This window comes from Dufourea novaeangliae, unplaced genomic scaffold (assembly GCF_001272555.1).
Source record: "Dufourea novaeangliae isolate 0120121106 unplaced genomic scaffold, ASM127255v1 scaffold49, whole genome shotgun sequence".
NCBI lineage: Eukaryota > Metazoa > Arthropoda > Insecta > Hymenoptera > Halictidae > Dufourea > Dufourea novaeangliae.
This window is the reverse complement of record NW_015373928.1, coordinates 94,806-108,745: the sequence shown is the minus strand read 5'-3', so window position 1 is coordinate 108,745 and position 13,940 is coordinate 94,806. Positions and strand designations below refer to the sequence as shown.

Sequence of the window (13,940 nt, the reverse complement as noted above, 5' to 3'; positions counted from 1 at the left end):
TTACTACTTACAATGAGAGAGCTCGAGATTACTATCTGGGATTATGATGAGCTCTTGCAGGATAATAGCACAGGTTGACCCTTCACCAAATCCAAAAGCGTCCATGCCAAGTCTCATTGGGTTTCGAAATAATCGAATATTAAAGTTTTACTATAATATATACATATACATATAACATTCGATTATTACGAAAACCGATGAGAGTTGGCATCTTTTTCGATTTGGATAAGGGTCAGACCTGTTCTACTCCCATGCAAAAGCGCATCAAAAACCCTGAGGGTCGTCTTAAGCCCTCTCCTTGTTAGATAAAAAATAGTCCAAGAACCACTGGAAGTGAAATACCCTGTTCAAGTTATAGTATATAGAATGGTTAAATCTATACATTCTTTAATGTTCACATACACTACTCGTATAAAATATTAAATCATATCTCCCTAAACAGTACCATTTCATCGGTATACATGTAACTGGAAATCTCCACCACAGTCTAATATTAGAATTAATACTCTCTGTTATTCATTTCTGGTTTTATCTATCGCTGACGCGAGGGTCGTCGTCGCTATCAGGGGTTAGTGTACGCACCCCCCGCGTGGCGGCGTTCCGTTCCAAGGGTTTGAATCGCGCCGGCTGGGTCTCTTGGGGGGGGAGGGTTTAATGTCCCTGGGCGCAAGCGCGGAACTTGGTCCTGTGGAGGGGACGTTCAGTGTCACTCGGTGCCGGGCGTTGCGGCGCCGTGGCCCTTCAGTCTTTGATCCGCAGCTGGCGCGGTTGTGTGCGTTGCCCTCGAGCGTAGCCGAGAGCCTCGAAACGAGAATAACGTTTCCCCACTGGTCGTGCGCGAACAGGGAGAATATACCCCGGTGGTGCAGTAACCTATCAACCCCATCGCGAACCACGGCACATCCTCCCGCGTGACCGGAAGTAACAGCGGTGGCTCGTGATTTTCAAACGACCCCCTCTCGTCGACCCGGAGTTTCTCTCTCTGAGAACAGTCGAACTTGGTGCTCCACTCCTAGAAGAGTACCTTGGAAGTTTCAACCTGTCCGGAAGGTCGATTCATCCCCGACGAAGGACGGACTAACACAAGAACCACCGGGTTGAACGTGACACGACGACGTTCACGGTACAAGTTCGACACAGTTCGGAACTGTCAGCCTCGACGAGGTCCCGTCACCCCCTGGGATTTTCGGGGGCACGCTGGCTCACGCTCGAACAGCACGGATTTGCGTGCGGTTCTCGGCCCCCCTCCTGACCCAATTAGTTTTCGTGTCGAGAGTGTGTCTGCGCGCACCGTGCAACCGGAGCAGCGTCCCAACAGCTAGTTATCGCCGTGGAACGAATTGGCCTCTGTCAACGGGACCGTCCGCGCAGGTTGTGCATGTGAAACATTGTGTTAACGAGGCTCGTTAACCGGCAAAGAGGGATCGGGAACGATTTCGTAGTTTGTGAACGATAGTGACCCCGTGCGCGTAGTATCGTCCAGTGTTTTCAGTGCAGTGACAGACAGGATCCAGGATCGAGACCGGACACGATCAGCGACTAGCCTGATCGTTAGCGAAATAGGATACGGGGGTAGGAGGATCGCGGAACCGGGTGAAACACCCACGAAGAGTATCGCTCACAGGGGCCGGGAGGTTGAACTTTCTCGCTGGCGTTGACAGATCGATAACAAAGTTTGCGTACGCGAGTTTCCCCCTTTTCGTAGCCGGCGGCTATTGGTACCGCGACCCCCACGCTCGCTCTTTCGGGGAACTGGAATGCGTTTACTTTGACGGTGGTAGCCGTCGTTGGCCCAAGTGTCCTTACGCCAACAGTTTAGTCGAGCCATATCAATTAATAGTCAATCGAAGATCTAAGTACTAACATTCTTGCTGGTGTACCGAGGGAAGTGATTGCCTTAGGGGTCGACAAGTGGACTATTCTTGAACTATTAAAGAACAAGGTTACCAAAGGATTACCCTCGAGATACCGAGGATCAGCTAAAGTATCTTCGCGGAATTAGTCCAAACACTGAAACTCCACGGACAAACTAGAACCAAGATTCCTAAAGACATCGAGCCACGTATCTTTAAGGTACCAAGGACCAAGAGAGCATTCTCAAACCTAGTTATTTAAATATCAAATATTCTAAAGATAAAAGCCACTAAGAGTCCTAAAGGCACATAGAATCACCTGATATCAGGGTTAAAGAGATCACCAGAAAGTCCTGAAGACATTCGAGTCTCGTATCATCAAGACAAGTAGGACTATTCTAAGGAGTCCACACCTGCAAGGTTCTCCAAGCGTCCATTTCTTTCGATCGAATACCACCTGATCGTGGTATGCTGACGTTCTAACAGGAAACAAGTGTTGACTTCTCGTCTTTCTCGTCTTTCTATGCGGATCACGAACCCTCCGCAAATCTGACGCCCCGTCGCTCCAACGAGCGTGGCAGCCTGTCGTTGTCGCTGCCCAGCAAGCGGCACTACCTGGTGAAATACAAGCGGAAAGAGGGTGGTGGGCGACAGCTCGAGGACAGGGGCTCCGCGTGGCCCGGACTCTTGGACGATCGTCGTAAAAAGTGTGCAACGGTGAAGGGTAACGGTGGATTCGGCGACTACTCGGCCGCGGGCGAGTTCGAGGTCTGGGGCGACGACCAGCACGCGTCGGATGGTGTAGATCGTCAGGTGAGGCCGCCTTCGCGGCAGCAACGATGCGAAGGCGGTTCGTCGCTGAGGCCGTTGCTTCACGTAGCCCACTGTGAGCTCCACTCGCCCCGCGAGCCCGAGCTCCTCAGGCTGGATCATCTCGAGGCCCTCGATCACAAGTCCGCCGACCACGACTCTTACACCATGATGGAGAACTTTCACAGCCCCGTGCCTCCACCGCTCCCGCGACGCCACGTCCGGTAAGAGATGATTTCCTTTGATTCTTTCAGGGTCGTGATTTCACGATCAATTATTGTGGATGGTTATTGGAGCCGCGGTTCAAAGTTGGTGGTGGGATTATCGTAAGGATCGTGATGATCGTGTGAATTTTCGTCACTTTGAGTGAAAATTGGGAATTTGTATGGAGGAAGAGTGACGCTGATATGTTTGACGATGAAAGAGTGGTTAGGTGATATTTTAAGGGATGATTGTGGAGCATTACTGGAAACTGGAATTTTTGACCCCTTTTGGTACTATTTTCTTAGTCCGTGAATTTTGCTTCCATGATTTTTCTGTAACCTGCGAGAGGTCGATGCACGTGAGTTGCAGTTTTTGTTCAATCGAAGTTCCAATATAATTTAGTATACTTAAAATTTTATGGATTTGATCGAATTAGCATCTGCGTGACGTTCGGTAGATTAAGCATCGACCACAGTTTCACTGAAATTTCAATGTAAACTCATTCGAAGCTCAATTTCAGAGTTAACGTTAGTGTAAATTCGTGAGTGTTGTATGTTGCTGTATTAGAGGTCAAAAGCTTTGAAATACAATGTTCTCTTTCCCGTACAGGCATCCAAGTGTCGGTGACCCGCAGGAATTGCAGTGAATTTTCTATTTATTGGTACATTGATTTCTCCGAAGACTTTTTGTCGAAGATTGTTCGATAATAAACCGGTTTGACTTTCTATCGTGAAATTGAATCGTCTGGTATATTTACGAACGGTCACTTAAATTAGAAAAACGATACTTGGAATTGTTTCATTGACCTTTCAAACAATCGCGTGAAAAGTGTGTTTATGTTCGAACCAATAGTTCCTTTAATTCTCGCAATGAGTTTCATCCCCCGCGTTTGTTCGTACAAATTACCTCAGGGGTTTCTTCGCCCAAAGAAACGTTCGTCGGTTAAAGTATACGCAACAGTGTGTATTACTTTCACAGTTTACGTACTCGTAATGATTTCCATTGAAAAAGCAAACTGAATAAAGGGACACGATATCCAGGAAGAGTCTGTTCCCGGAGGCATACCGGAGTAGCGATCGCGTCAACAATTAACCCCCTGAATATTAATCGACAATTATCCTTCAAACGAACCTCGTTATTTGACTCAATTTATCCATTTATCCACGCAGTAACAATTAATTGCCGTAAAAGTGACGGATTGATGCAAACAAATAGAACTGTCACAATTATACCATGTCATTTTCTCTCGAAAAGTTGGTCTTCCCAAATATTGACTTCTTAAAACTGAGATAACCGGTACAGAATGCTGAACATTCTACAAGCTTTTTTTAATATAGAGTGGTAAATAATATTCTACAGTTCGAATCTCTGCTAACACTGAAAAATTAAGGGTGAAGAGTTAACGATACCACTCATTCTATTTCTCTTCCACAAAATAGTTGAACACGTTTTCCATTTGTCTCGACCAAAATCACCACCATCGTTTATCAACGATCACGTTACACGGTAGATAAATAAATAACCGCTAATTGAACGAGCGAACTAAGTCGAAACCGGTTGCCCCGATACTTTCGGATTGCTTCCAACCCCTCGCTCAAAGCGGCATATCCACCCTGCTCTCTCTCTCCCCTTAGTTCCAAGTTTTCCGTTTCGAATCAGCGCATTCTCATCGAACACGAATCGATTTCGAAACGCTCTCGAGAGCAGGCTTGTCATTAACCCCGTTCTTCGGGCGTGAACCACCGAAACGAGCTACAATTCCAGCGTGTGAGCCATCTAATATTGGCCTTCGACCAAACTCGCGAGCCCTCCGCCATCACCCTTTTAACCCTCGTCCTTTCTCACACCACGTCCCCTTGTCCTTCCGTTTCTCTCTTTCGCCCATCGCAGAACGAAATCTTGATCGTTCGAACGTTTACCGCGCGAATGAAGTGGCTCGTTCGTTCGACGATCGAGTCGTCCATCTCGCCAGTTTCTTACACGATGTCTTTTGTAACTCGCTGATTCGAACAAATGATTTAATTTTCGGAAGCTCCTTGCATTGTCCGACTCGAAATTGGACAGTCACCTGTTTGGAGTTTGTTCGACCGTGTTTATTCGATAAAAAAAAAGAACAAATAATTTGACCTTTTTAATTCATTACTCGAAATTTGTTATACACATAATGATGATTATTTCGTCAAATGTATTCTATGAGTCGGTCAAAAGTAAAAAAAAATTGCCATTCTTCCACTCCGAAACGTTTTGCTTAATTCCCCCCGGTTTGTACGAATCCCCGTCATTTAACCGCGAAACAAAACTACCCCGCGATGAAAGAAGAATTTTATAAGAGCTTTGCGAACTTTCATGAACTCGAAGCTCTCGCGGTGGTACGTGTCGAGAAAGTGGGCCGTGGCGAAGAGTTAACACCGCCGGAGAATTTAAATCTTTCAACCGTACGAACCCGATAACCCCGTGCAACCTAACCGTCTCTGATAGCGTGTGAGAACAATAAGACGCTTATCCACGACGTTACAGATAAGAAGCTCTCGATACACGAGCCGGGAATGTAGCTGTAGCGTGAGTTCGCGCGAGCGCGTTCTCGCGTCTGCCCACCACCTGAAAGGTGTATCAAAGTCTGGAAGGCTGGTGGAAGAGCTAAGACAAACAAAGTGATACGTTGATGGCAAACCCCTCGAAGGCTGTTTCGAAGTATGAAACGAAGAGGCGCATTTGCATCGGCGCAAACACGGAAATCCCCGTGCCAACCTGTTTGCCTCGCGAGAACTTCGGTGGGTACGTTGATGGAAGTCTGCGCGTGCTCGCGTTCAGCAAATACGATTCCGGTTTCATCGACCGGCTTCGATCCGATTAAGATCGTTCGATGAAAACAGGATGGAATAGAGGCTGTAGAAGGGGTTTGAAAAGTCCTTTTGCAGTTAGGAGGTAAATTACTAGAACAATCATAGAACAATATTTACCTGAAGATTCTGTCTTCGAGGCAATCAATATTGAATCACCGAACTGTGGCTTCGTTTACCAGACATATACAGCAGTGTGCAGAAATATCTGACCTCATTATCGTACAATGACTTCTGAGTGTATAATTGTGCAAGGAACTTCTTATCACAAATAACTGAAATTAATACGCTACGAGGATATCGATTTATTCAGATATCTGGACCCCAAAGCCAGAGTGTATCAGGTCCACTTTTTTTTAAATTACATTTTACATGTCTTCTGCAACAAAGTATTCACTACTTCCGATGGTGAAAATTATTTCGTTGTAACTCGTTTAATTTCTAATATAATAGTGTAAAATTGATTTTAAGTCCATATCTTGTTTCGAGCAAAACAGTGTAAAGTCCACCACATATAAAGGAGTTAATACAATGTTTACCATTTCCACATATCGAAACTTGATCATCTTGAAGTTTCCCTTGAATCATGTTGTAGCAGTCACAAAGTATTCAATCGAACAGCTAGCAGTGGAATAATCGAAGTTGATCACCTATCGTGCTCCACCCTGAGTATTCCATAAGAAACACCTACTGCGTCTCGGGTTAATATTGAAACAAACGAATCTTCCCGTCAATTAAGGTGAATCGGAAGCGACAGAATATTCCGACAGACCCAATATACCACAGGAGCCTGGATTGCAAAAAAAATTCCAATCTAGGAATCTGAACTGAAAGTCTAGACTGGTAGAGTCCCCGGTAGAGGAGCCTAGGAGCGACAGACCCGGAGGAGGATGAGGGTTGTCTAACCGCGTCAGAAAAGGCAGTTTCACGCGTATCCCGGTTCCGCGGGCTCGCAGGCCGATCGATATGCACGGCGCGGAACGAAAGGTAACGCGGCGTACGAAAGGCAAACAAAGTGATACGGGAGAAGAGAGAGAGAGAGAAGAGAGCGCAGAGGAGGGCAGCAACGCGTCGAGTATGTAAAAGGCAAGCAAGCAACGCGGGGCGGCTGCTCGGCGCCGACATTTCGCGGTGAAGCGACCGACCCCATAGCCATGCATCACTCTGTCCTACGAGCGACTACCTACTGTACCTACCTACGCGAACCTACCCCTCTGACTTCGTCTGCACTTCGCGTCTCTTTTCTCTTTTCCAACCCTCTAAAATCCCTCCACCCTCTCTGTTCATCTTTCTCTATCCATCCTCGGTCCCGCTATTTCCGCCTGTGTCCCTCTTCGCCCCTCTAACCCCTTCCCCATCGTCCGACTCTTCTTCACCCATTTTGTTTCCGGCTGCCCGCAGACCCGTTCTTCTTTTTTCACCTTTTCCCTCAGCATTTCCTATGGTCCCTGTCTTCCTCCTCTCTGTTGCACACGAGATCGTGCAGGCCCTGTCATTCTCGTCCTGTTCTCTACCGCGCGCGCACGTTTACAATGCCTCGTCATAAAGAGTCCGTTGTGTTTCTTCGAGCAATTTGCCCGTTTGTCATCCACTCGCCTGCCCTAAACGAGTTCCTGTCGCTCTCGCCTCTTGCTCGACACTCCCGGTTTTTCCGCGTTGTTTTGCCCGTTTCCGTTGGTCCTTCGTGTCCCCGTCGACACTTATGGGAGGCGCTATTCTTCCGTGGAACGTTCAGAGGAAGATATTACGAGGGTTTTGTTTTTTAGCGTTTGGAAGTCGCGTAGAGTGTGAATGTGATTTTATCAGGGGGAGACGATGGGACTGTGGACCCTGAAGGGGTGGTTTTATTATGAACACGAAAATATTATTCTTTCGTTGTTTCCATATAGAAATGTGTTCGTACATATTTATAGATAAAAATGTAGATATTTGGTTTTTTAGTTCCCATTTTATTTCGTGTTTGAATAATCTGAAGCAAAGTTGATTTTCATCGTTCGACATTAGCCGGTACCATTTCTCGTCGTTCATCCCTCGAAGGGTTCGCAGCGGTCGGATGTGATAGATAGACCCTGTAAAAGATAGAAGGTACAAGGGAAGGACGGAAAAGAGAGTTCTCACGGCGGAGATAAGGGCTTTACATTTTATGTTATGCTAGCGGGACGGATGAACGATGGTACGACTTTTCTTTCCGCCGGAATATTCCACTCACTGGGATATTGGTACACCGATGGTATTCTTCTGCGAGTGGAGAATGATCACGTTTGAAACGTATATTCGACAAATCGCGACCGAGAGGAGGGATCGCCCTTCATGAAAATGCGCCTCAAGTGTTCTCCATGGCGAATGGTTATGATATTCTGGCGTTAATCGATCAGATCGATTCAGTACCACGTGCGAATGGACTTTTTAATAATTCTTTTTTCACAAGATATCTCATAGAAATGCTTCTAAAATCTTAGACATATATTCAGTATTATTATTTCGCAAATCTTTTCAGTCGATGACAACATAGACGACAACCATTTGGCCATGAAGTAAAAGCCTCTGTGCAAAAAAAAACAAACGGATACTTTGAAAATAGGTACAGGAGATGACTTCTAAATTCTACCAAAACATTTGAAGGAACTTGATGGACCTACTACTTATGAGATCAAAGAAGTTTATTAAAAGAAGAACTAACTCCCTTGGTTGTTTATAAATAGACAGAGTTCTATCTTTTCAATCCTCCATTATTGAGTTCAAATACCTTCATACAACCAGAAATACTACTCCAAAAATGTCTAGCTTCGAAAACTAATGGAATCAAAAGATGTTTCATTGAATAATTAATTAATTAGCAATCATCACCTCTTCGATGCAATCCCCTTAAACAGTAGATGTAAATTCCGCCAAAAACCTTACTGCTCCGAAAACAAATGGACGGTAAGGTGTCGCCTCGCAGTGTCACGTCCGCTCCGATTAAAGATCGCTTAACGCGCGTGTCGAAGTCGGCACGAAACCGCCGGGTCGGGCTTTCAACCCTTGCCGTCACGATTAATTAACGTGATCCGAATAGCGTGATACGTTTGTTAACGCAGCGTCTCGCGTGGTGGCGGGAGTGGAAAGGACACGCTGTCAGCCGGAGCGAGCGTGGCTCTCTCGCGAGCGGAGCGAAAACAAACCAGCGCCCGCCAAGATCTCAGATATGTTATCGCTAGCGAGAAACTGGAAAGGAACGTCAGACGGGGGACTGTTTTCAGCCGTTGCGCCGATGGGAGCGTGTAAACACCGCAGACGCGCGGACTCGCTTCCGCTGGTGAACCGGGACACGCCGCGCCAGGGACTCTTAAGTGCTCGAATACCGTGAAAACATTCCTAGACGGTGATTTTCGGATGGCTGGTGAGGCCACGCGAACACGAAACGACTGTTTCGAGGTAAATGGATGCTGATAGGATTGGGAAGAATTGTTAGGCTGGAAATGGACTTCTTTTTGAACGTCAATTTAGTTAGAAGAAAGTATTCACCCGGTCCATATCTTGTTCACGATGACAACACCAGTGTCTTCTAAATAAAGGAAGTCGATGTATTATTTCCTTGTATATGGGGCTGAAGATTCTAAAATTTTTCAAGCAACCATTATACACCTCGTTTCACCCAGACCTCTACCTTCCGTTCCCTCGACCCATCTCTCTCTCTCTCTCTCTCTGTCCGTTCTAGCCTATCTCCTCTAAATTTCACGAGGATCGTAGGAAACAAGCATCGCCCGCGACGTCCCAATAAAAAGCCCGGAAAGCGTGTCTCGCGACCGGGCACGTACACACGGGATGACGCTATCTCGGCGTATTTACGGAAAATCGACGTCGGTGGGTTGTAGTGTCTGTGGAATATCGGAGGCGGCAGGGGTATATCCAGCATCGCGTCACTTAGGAGGGCTAGACGCAGTCTCGGCAATTGATAGGTAGTCACGCTAGGCTGACCTCAAGGGACATCGGTTCGTATAGCGCGTCCCATCCCCGCTTCTTCTACCCCCCTCCGTGTCTCGTCTCGCCCACGCCGTTCGAATCTATCCGGCTTCCACCTTGGTAAAATCTACTCCCAAGCCGAGCCTTCTCTCGTAGCTTCCGCCGCGTATCTTTCGCCTCTAACCACCCTTTCCTCTCCAACCCCCATCCCCCAGCCCTCCAGCACTTCCATCGGCCTTCTCCAGTGGCCTCCCTGTCTCTCCCTCCGCAACCCCTTTTCGCCTCCGTTTTACTACGTTCTTCTACTTCTTCTTCTTTTTCTTCTTCCTCTTCTTCGTCTTCCTCCACCACGTCTTCACCGGCTGCATCGTAACCCCTCCCCTTCGTCCTACCCCCTCTTTATCCTTTGTGTAAGCTCGGCCTCCGTTCCAAGCGTCTCGACGTGTCGGAGCTACCGGTCGGATATCTCTCCGCTGCACTTTTACCATCGCGGTTAAACCACTACGTATATCCTTCCTTTATCGAGCCTCGCCGCCCTCCGGCTTGTTTCTACCGTTCCACCTCCCCCTTCGTGTTTCGCATCCGAGCTTCGATCCTTTTGCGGAGGGGGAATTTCGCGTTTCCACCGCCGCGATCTTTACGCATCTCGCCCGCGCGACCAACGCACACGTACACACGTCACAACCCCCGCGCCGGGGGTTATAGGCGTACGTGAACTAGAAGGCTGGTTGAACGATTCGAACGAGTTTTTCGGTGTCCTTTGATCCTATTCTTCCAAGAAACCGTCCGCCCATCCCCGTTCCAGGTGAAACGGTTCGATCTCGCGCGCGGCTCCTTTGGCCGTTTTGTTTGAGATGGAATTCGGAGTGGAGAAGTGGGGGCAAACTTCTGCGAGCCATGAACATGCTGCGATGCTTAATACGGGGGAACAATGTTTTCGAAAATGATATTGCTAGGGAGGGAATATTAAATTATGAATTAGCGAGAAATGAAGTTCCGAGGATTCCTAATTCTGAAGAAGTAGAGTTTACAGTCACTGTCGGTGTCAAATTAACTGTATTATGTTTGATGAATTTTTCGTCGAGTCAGGGGTGAAGTTCATCTCATACGAAACTCGAACGAATCTTTTCTGCTTTTGTTAATCCACATATACGAATTCGTCTTTCCACTTGCTAATAGTCCTGTCAAATATTCCACGAAGTTCTGGAATATTTGGAATTTTAATTATTCCAAGTTTATCACTGATGGTAACATTAGGTAGCTCACCTCCTATGTAGATACAATTCCACCGGAGACGTGGTATTACGTCTCGGCTCGGTATTAGAAGACGCCGTGGCCCAGTTTCGAGAAGGAACGAAATTTATTTCATTAGAAACGCCTCTGTGTGCCCGACGTAAAGGATCCTCGAGCTGTTTTCGATTTAGCCTTCTACTACGAGGCGAGAGGAGTTTCCGAAAGGATGAAATTTTTCGGTCCGCTTCAATGGGCCACGATTAATTTAACGGAACGTAGATCCTTCCACGATCGAACGGTTTGATCGTTCTTTGAGCGAGGGCTCCGGTCTTTGCACCCTTTCGAAACTATCACGGATATATTTCCGGGTTTCTGGATGTATTTTTCGGAGCTCTTGATGATTCTGTGAAGTAGGTCAGTCGAAAGACAGAGAGAAAGCAGAATTTTTCATTTCAGTTCGAAATCCCGAATTTTTTTACCCTGGCCACCCTTTGTGCTACTCGGAAAAGGGGGGATTTTTTTCAACGATGCATCGCGGCCGAATTCTCTTTCAGTCTAATTGTAACCATTTCTCGGCCAAGTAGTTTCTGTTTGTGAGATTTGAAACCCTATGGACCGCCAGGGGAGTTCTTTATGCCTCAGCAAACTTTTCTTTGTGGATTAGACGAGAGAGGCTTCCTCAAACGACCAATTCGCCCGTGCTTGCAGTGCCTTAATTGTATTGGACACGTTAAAATACTCATATTTATTTTAATATTAACCTTCCGTTGTCGCCCATCTTTTCTCAAACGTAATTGTCAACTTGACCCGTGCCAATATTCAATCAGCTGTTGTGTAAAAATTATTCGTCAATGCGTTAAAAACATTCTTGAAAAAAGTCAAAATTCCGAAAAAAAGTTTTCCTAGTATACCTGATATTACTACCACATGCCGCCAGTAGTACCACTTCCAATGCTGCTCCAAAATTAAATTTTACATCAAAATCAAATTCTGGGTTAATTTGACGCAGTAGGATAACGAAGGGTTAACAATATTTACTGAAAATATAGTTTTACTATTGTATCCTGCAAAAGATCCTGAAACTCGTATCGAAAAATTAAAAAGATTAACCTGCACAAAGACGATAATATTCGAAGAGAACCGTACCCATGTCAACCTCTTAATTCCCGCAATAAAGAAACAACTTCCTGCACACAGTCTTCCGCTCCAAAATGGCGGTCGAGTTCCACCTCCCTCCCCGAAGGAATTCACCGTATTCCCGTTCAAAATCGCCTTTAACCGTGCAAGCGTCCCGCACAAAAGGACCTTCTATTGGCAAGAAAAGTTTCAAGAGTCTCCCCCCTCCCTCGTTCCGCCGCGGCCGTGTTTATAATTACAAGAATACAAAGAATACAAGCCTGGAAATTGGAGGCGCCGCGAGGGGAAATTCGTCCGCGCACTCACAAAGAGGTACCCACCCCGCCCCTCCCGGAGGCACAAAGAACCGTTTAGTCGAGGGCTTGGGCGGGCCGCCCGCATGCCTGGACCGAAAAAATTTTAATAAATCTCGTCGACCGTTAAATTACTCGTCGCCTGCTCTCTCTCTCTCCGACTCTCCGTTCGTCGCCGCTGCCAGCATCAGCCGATTCCACAGCGTCGTTTGTTTACGCGTCCCCGCGTGTCGTCCCAATCGCTTCGACGCGGATTAACTTTCTTTTAATTGCGTAATTAGAGCGGCAGGAAGGGCGCCAAGTGGATGGGGGTGGTTGGGGGCGCATCAGCTCGACTCGAGCAGACGCGCTACGGTAACAATTAATAGAGAAAGGAGAACGTGGGGCGGAGGTAGAGGACAGGGGGTTGGTGGGTGTGGAAGTGTCGTCGTAAGTGCAGGAGAAGAGCAGTCGGACCACCTGCCGACCGTAAAACCGATTTGGCGACGCTTCTGCGCCTGAGAGGCATTCAACCGGCTGCTGTCTGCAACGGACTTTGTAATTTAGAGTCAATCTCCTTTATTATCCGTAATTCGCCGTTCCCCGTGCCGAGATTCTTGCGTAAAATCTATCTCCGTGAGCTAGGCTTGGTGGCCGTCTAACTGACGCGGAGAGAGGCGACGTCCGCGAGGAAAATTTCTCTGAACCCCGGGAGAGTACGGGAAGAGGAGGGACACGGTTGCGTCGACGAAACCCTGGGGAGAGATGTTCGATAAGAGACGCTTCAGGTTACTTAATACCGTCTTGTCTCAGAGGAGCTGCCCTCGCTGATCGAACTCTCTCGATCTCTCTTTCTCTCATCTCTTCTCCGGTTCCGAGTTCAGATCGGTTGTTGCCCTGGCTCTATCCAGGGTGTCTTTTGTTCTTCTCGTTTTTCCGCTGAATCTTCCGCTCCGCTTCTCTTTCGCTCTTCCCAGCCACCCCCACTCCGTTCGTGAAATTGCATCTCGATAATCAGCGAGGAGCCGGAGCCGTTCGATGAACGGGCTGCGTCTGATTTGACATCTGATCTCTGATTACCGCGAGAGACCTCTTTGTCGCTGGAGTCGTTCGGACCATGGCCTTTGTACGATTGCTCGTTCGTACGGAGGATCGACGGTGACGGTATCTGCAGGCGGAATGGAGAACAGGGGAGATTGTTCTCTTTTAGAGGGGAGCGTCGAATGGAGGATGGAAAAGGGGCCTGGGAGGGTAACTGAGGGATTTATGAGCGATTTTTGTGCGACTACTGTCAGGGGGACGCGGTTGGATTGATACACTTTGGAAGCGACTCCCGTTACCAAATGGAGAGGCACGGTGACATAATGCGGCGATGCCTTTCCATAAATCATATTGTTTCTTCTTGCAAAGATACTGTAATATTAGTTATACGACTGATAATATGATTGTTGTCCAACGTGTAATATAGAAATTAAAACAGAATATAGAAAGAGTTCGACTGAACAGAGACACGAGCCGATTGAACTTTGACGTAATCGTCGAGTCTAACAACGATATATCTAAATCGTTCGTAATTGTAAGAGTAGTAAGTAATTCCGAACTGAGACTGAGTGTTCGCGAAAATGTGGAGGTCTTAAATGATTTTTGGG

General features: G+C 47.1%; 1 protein-coding gene across 1 annotated transcript in view; it reads left to right on the top strand.

Moving 5' to 3' along the window:
• The first annotated feature begins 2,831 nt into the window (after nt 1-2,831).
• The window catches only part of LOC107195104 (teneurin-a), a 93,603-nt gene continuing 82,494 nt past the window's right edge, over nt 2,832-13,940 (top strand). The window contains exons 1-2 of the mRNA XM_015584881.1: nt 2,832-2,887; nt 13,643-13,647. Coding sequence (XP_015440367.1) covers nt 2,832-2,887; nt 13,643-13,647 — 61 coding nt within the window. The remainder of the gene's footprint in view (nt 2,888-13,642; nt 13,648-13,940) is intronic.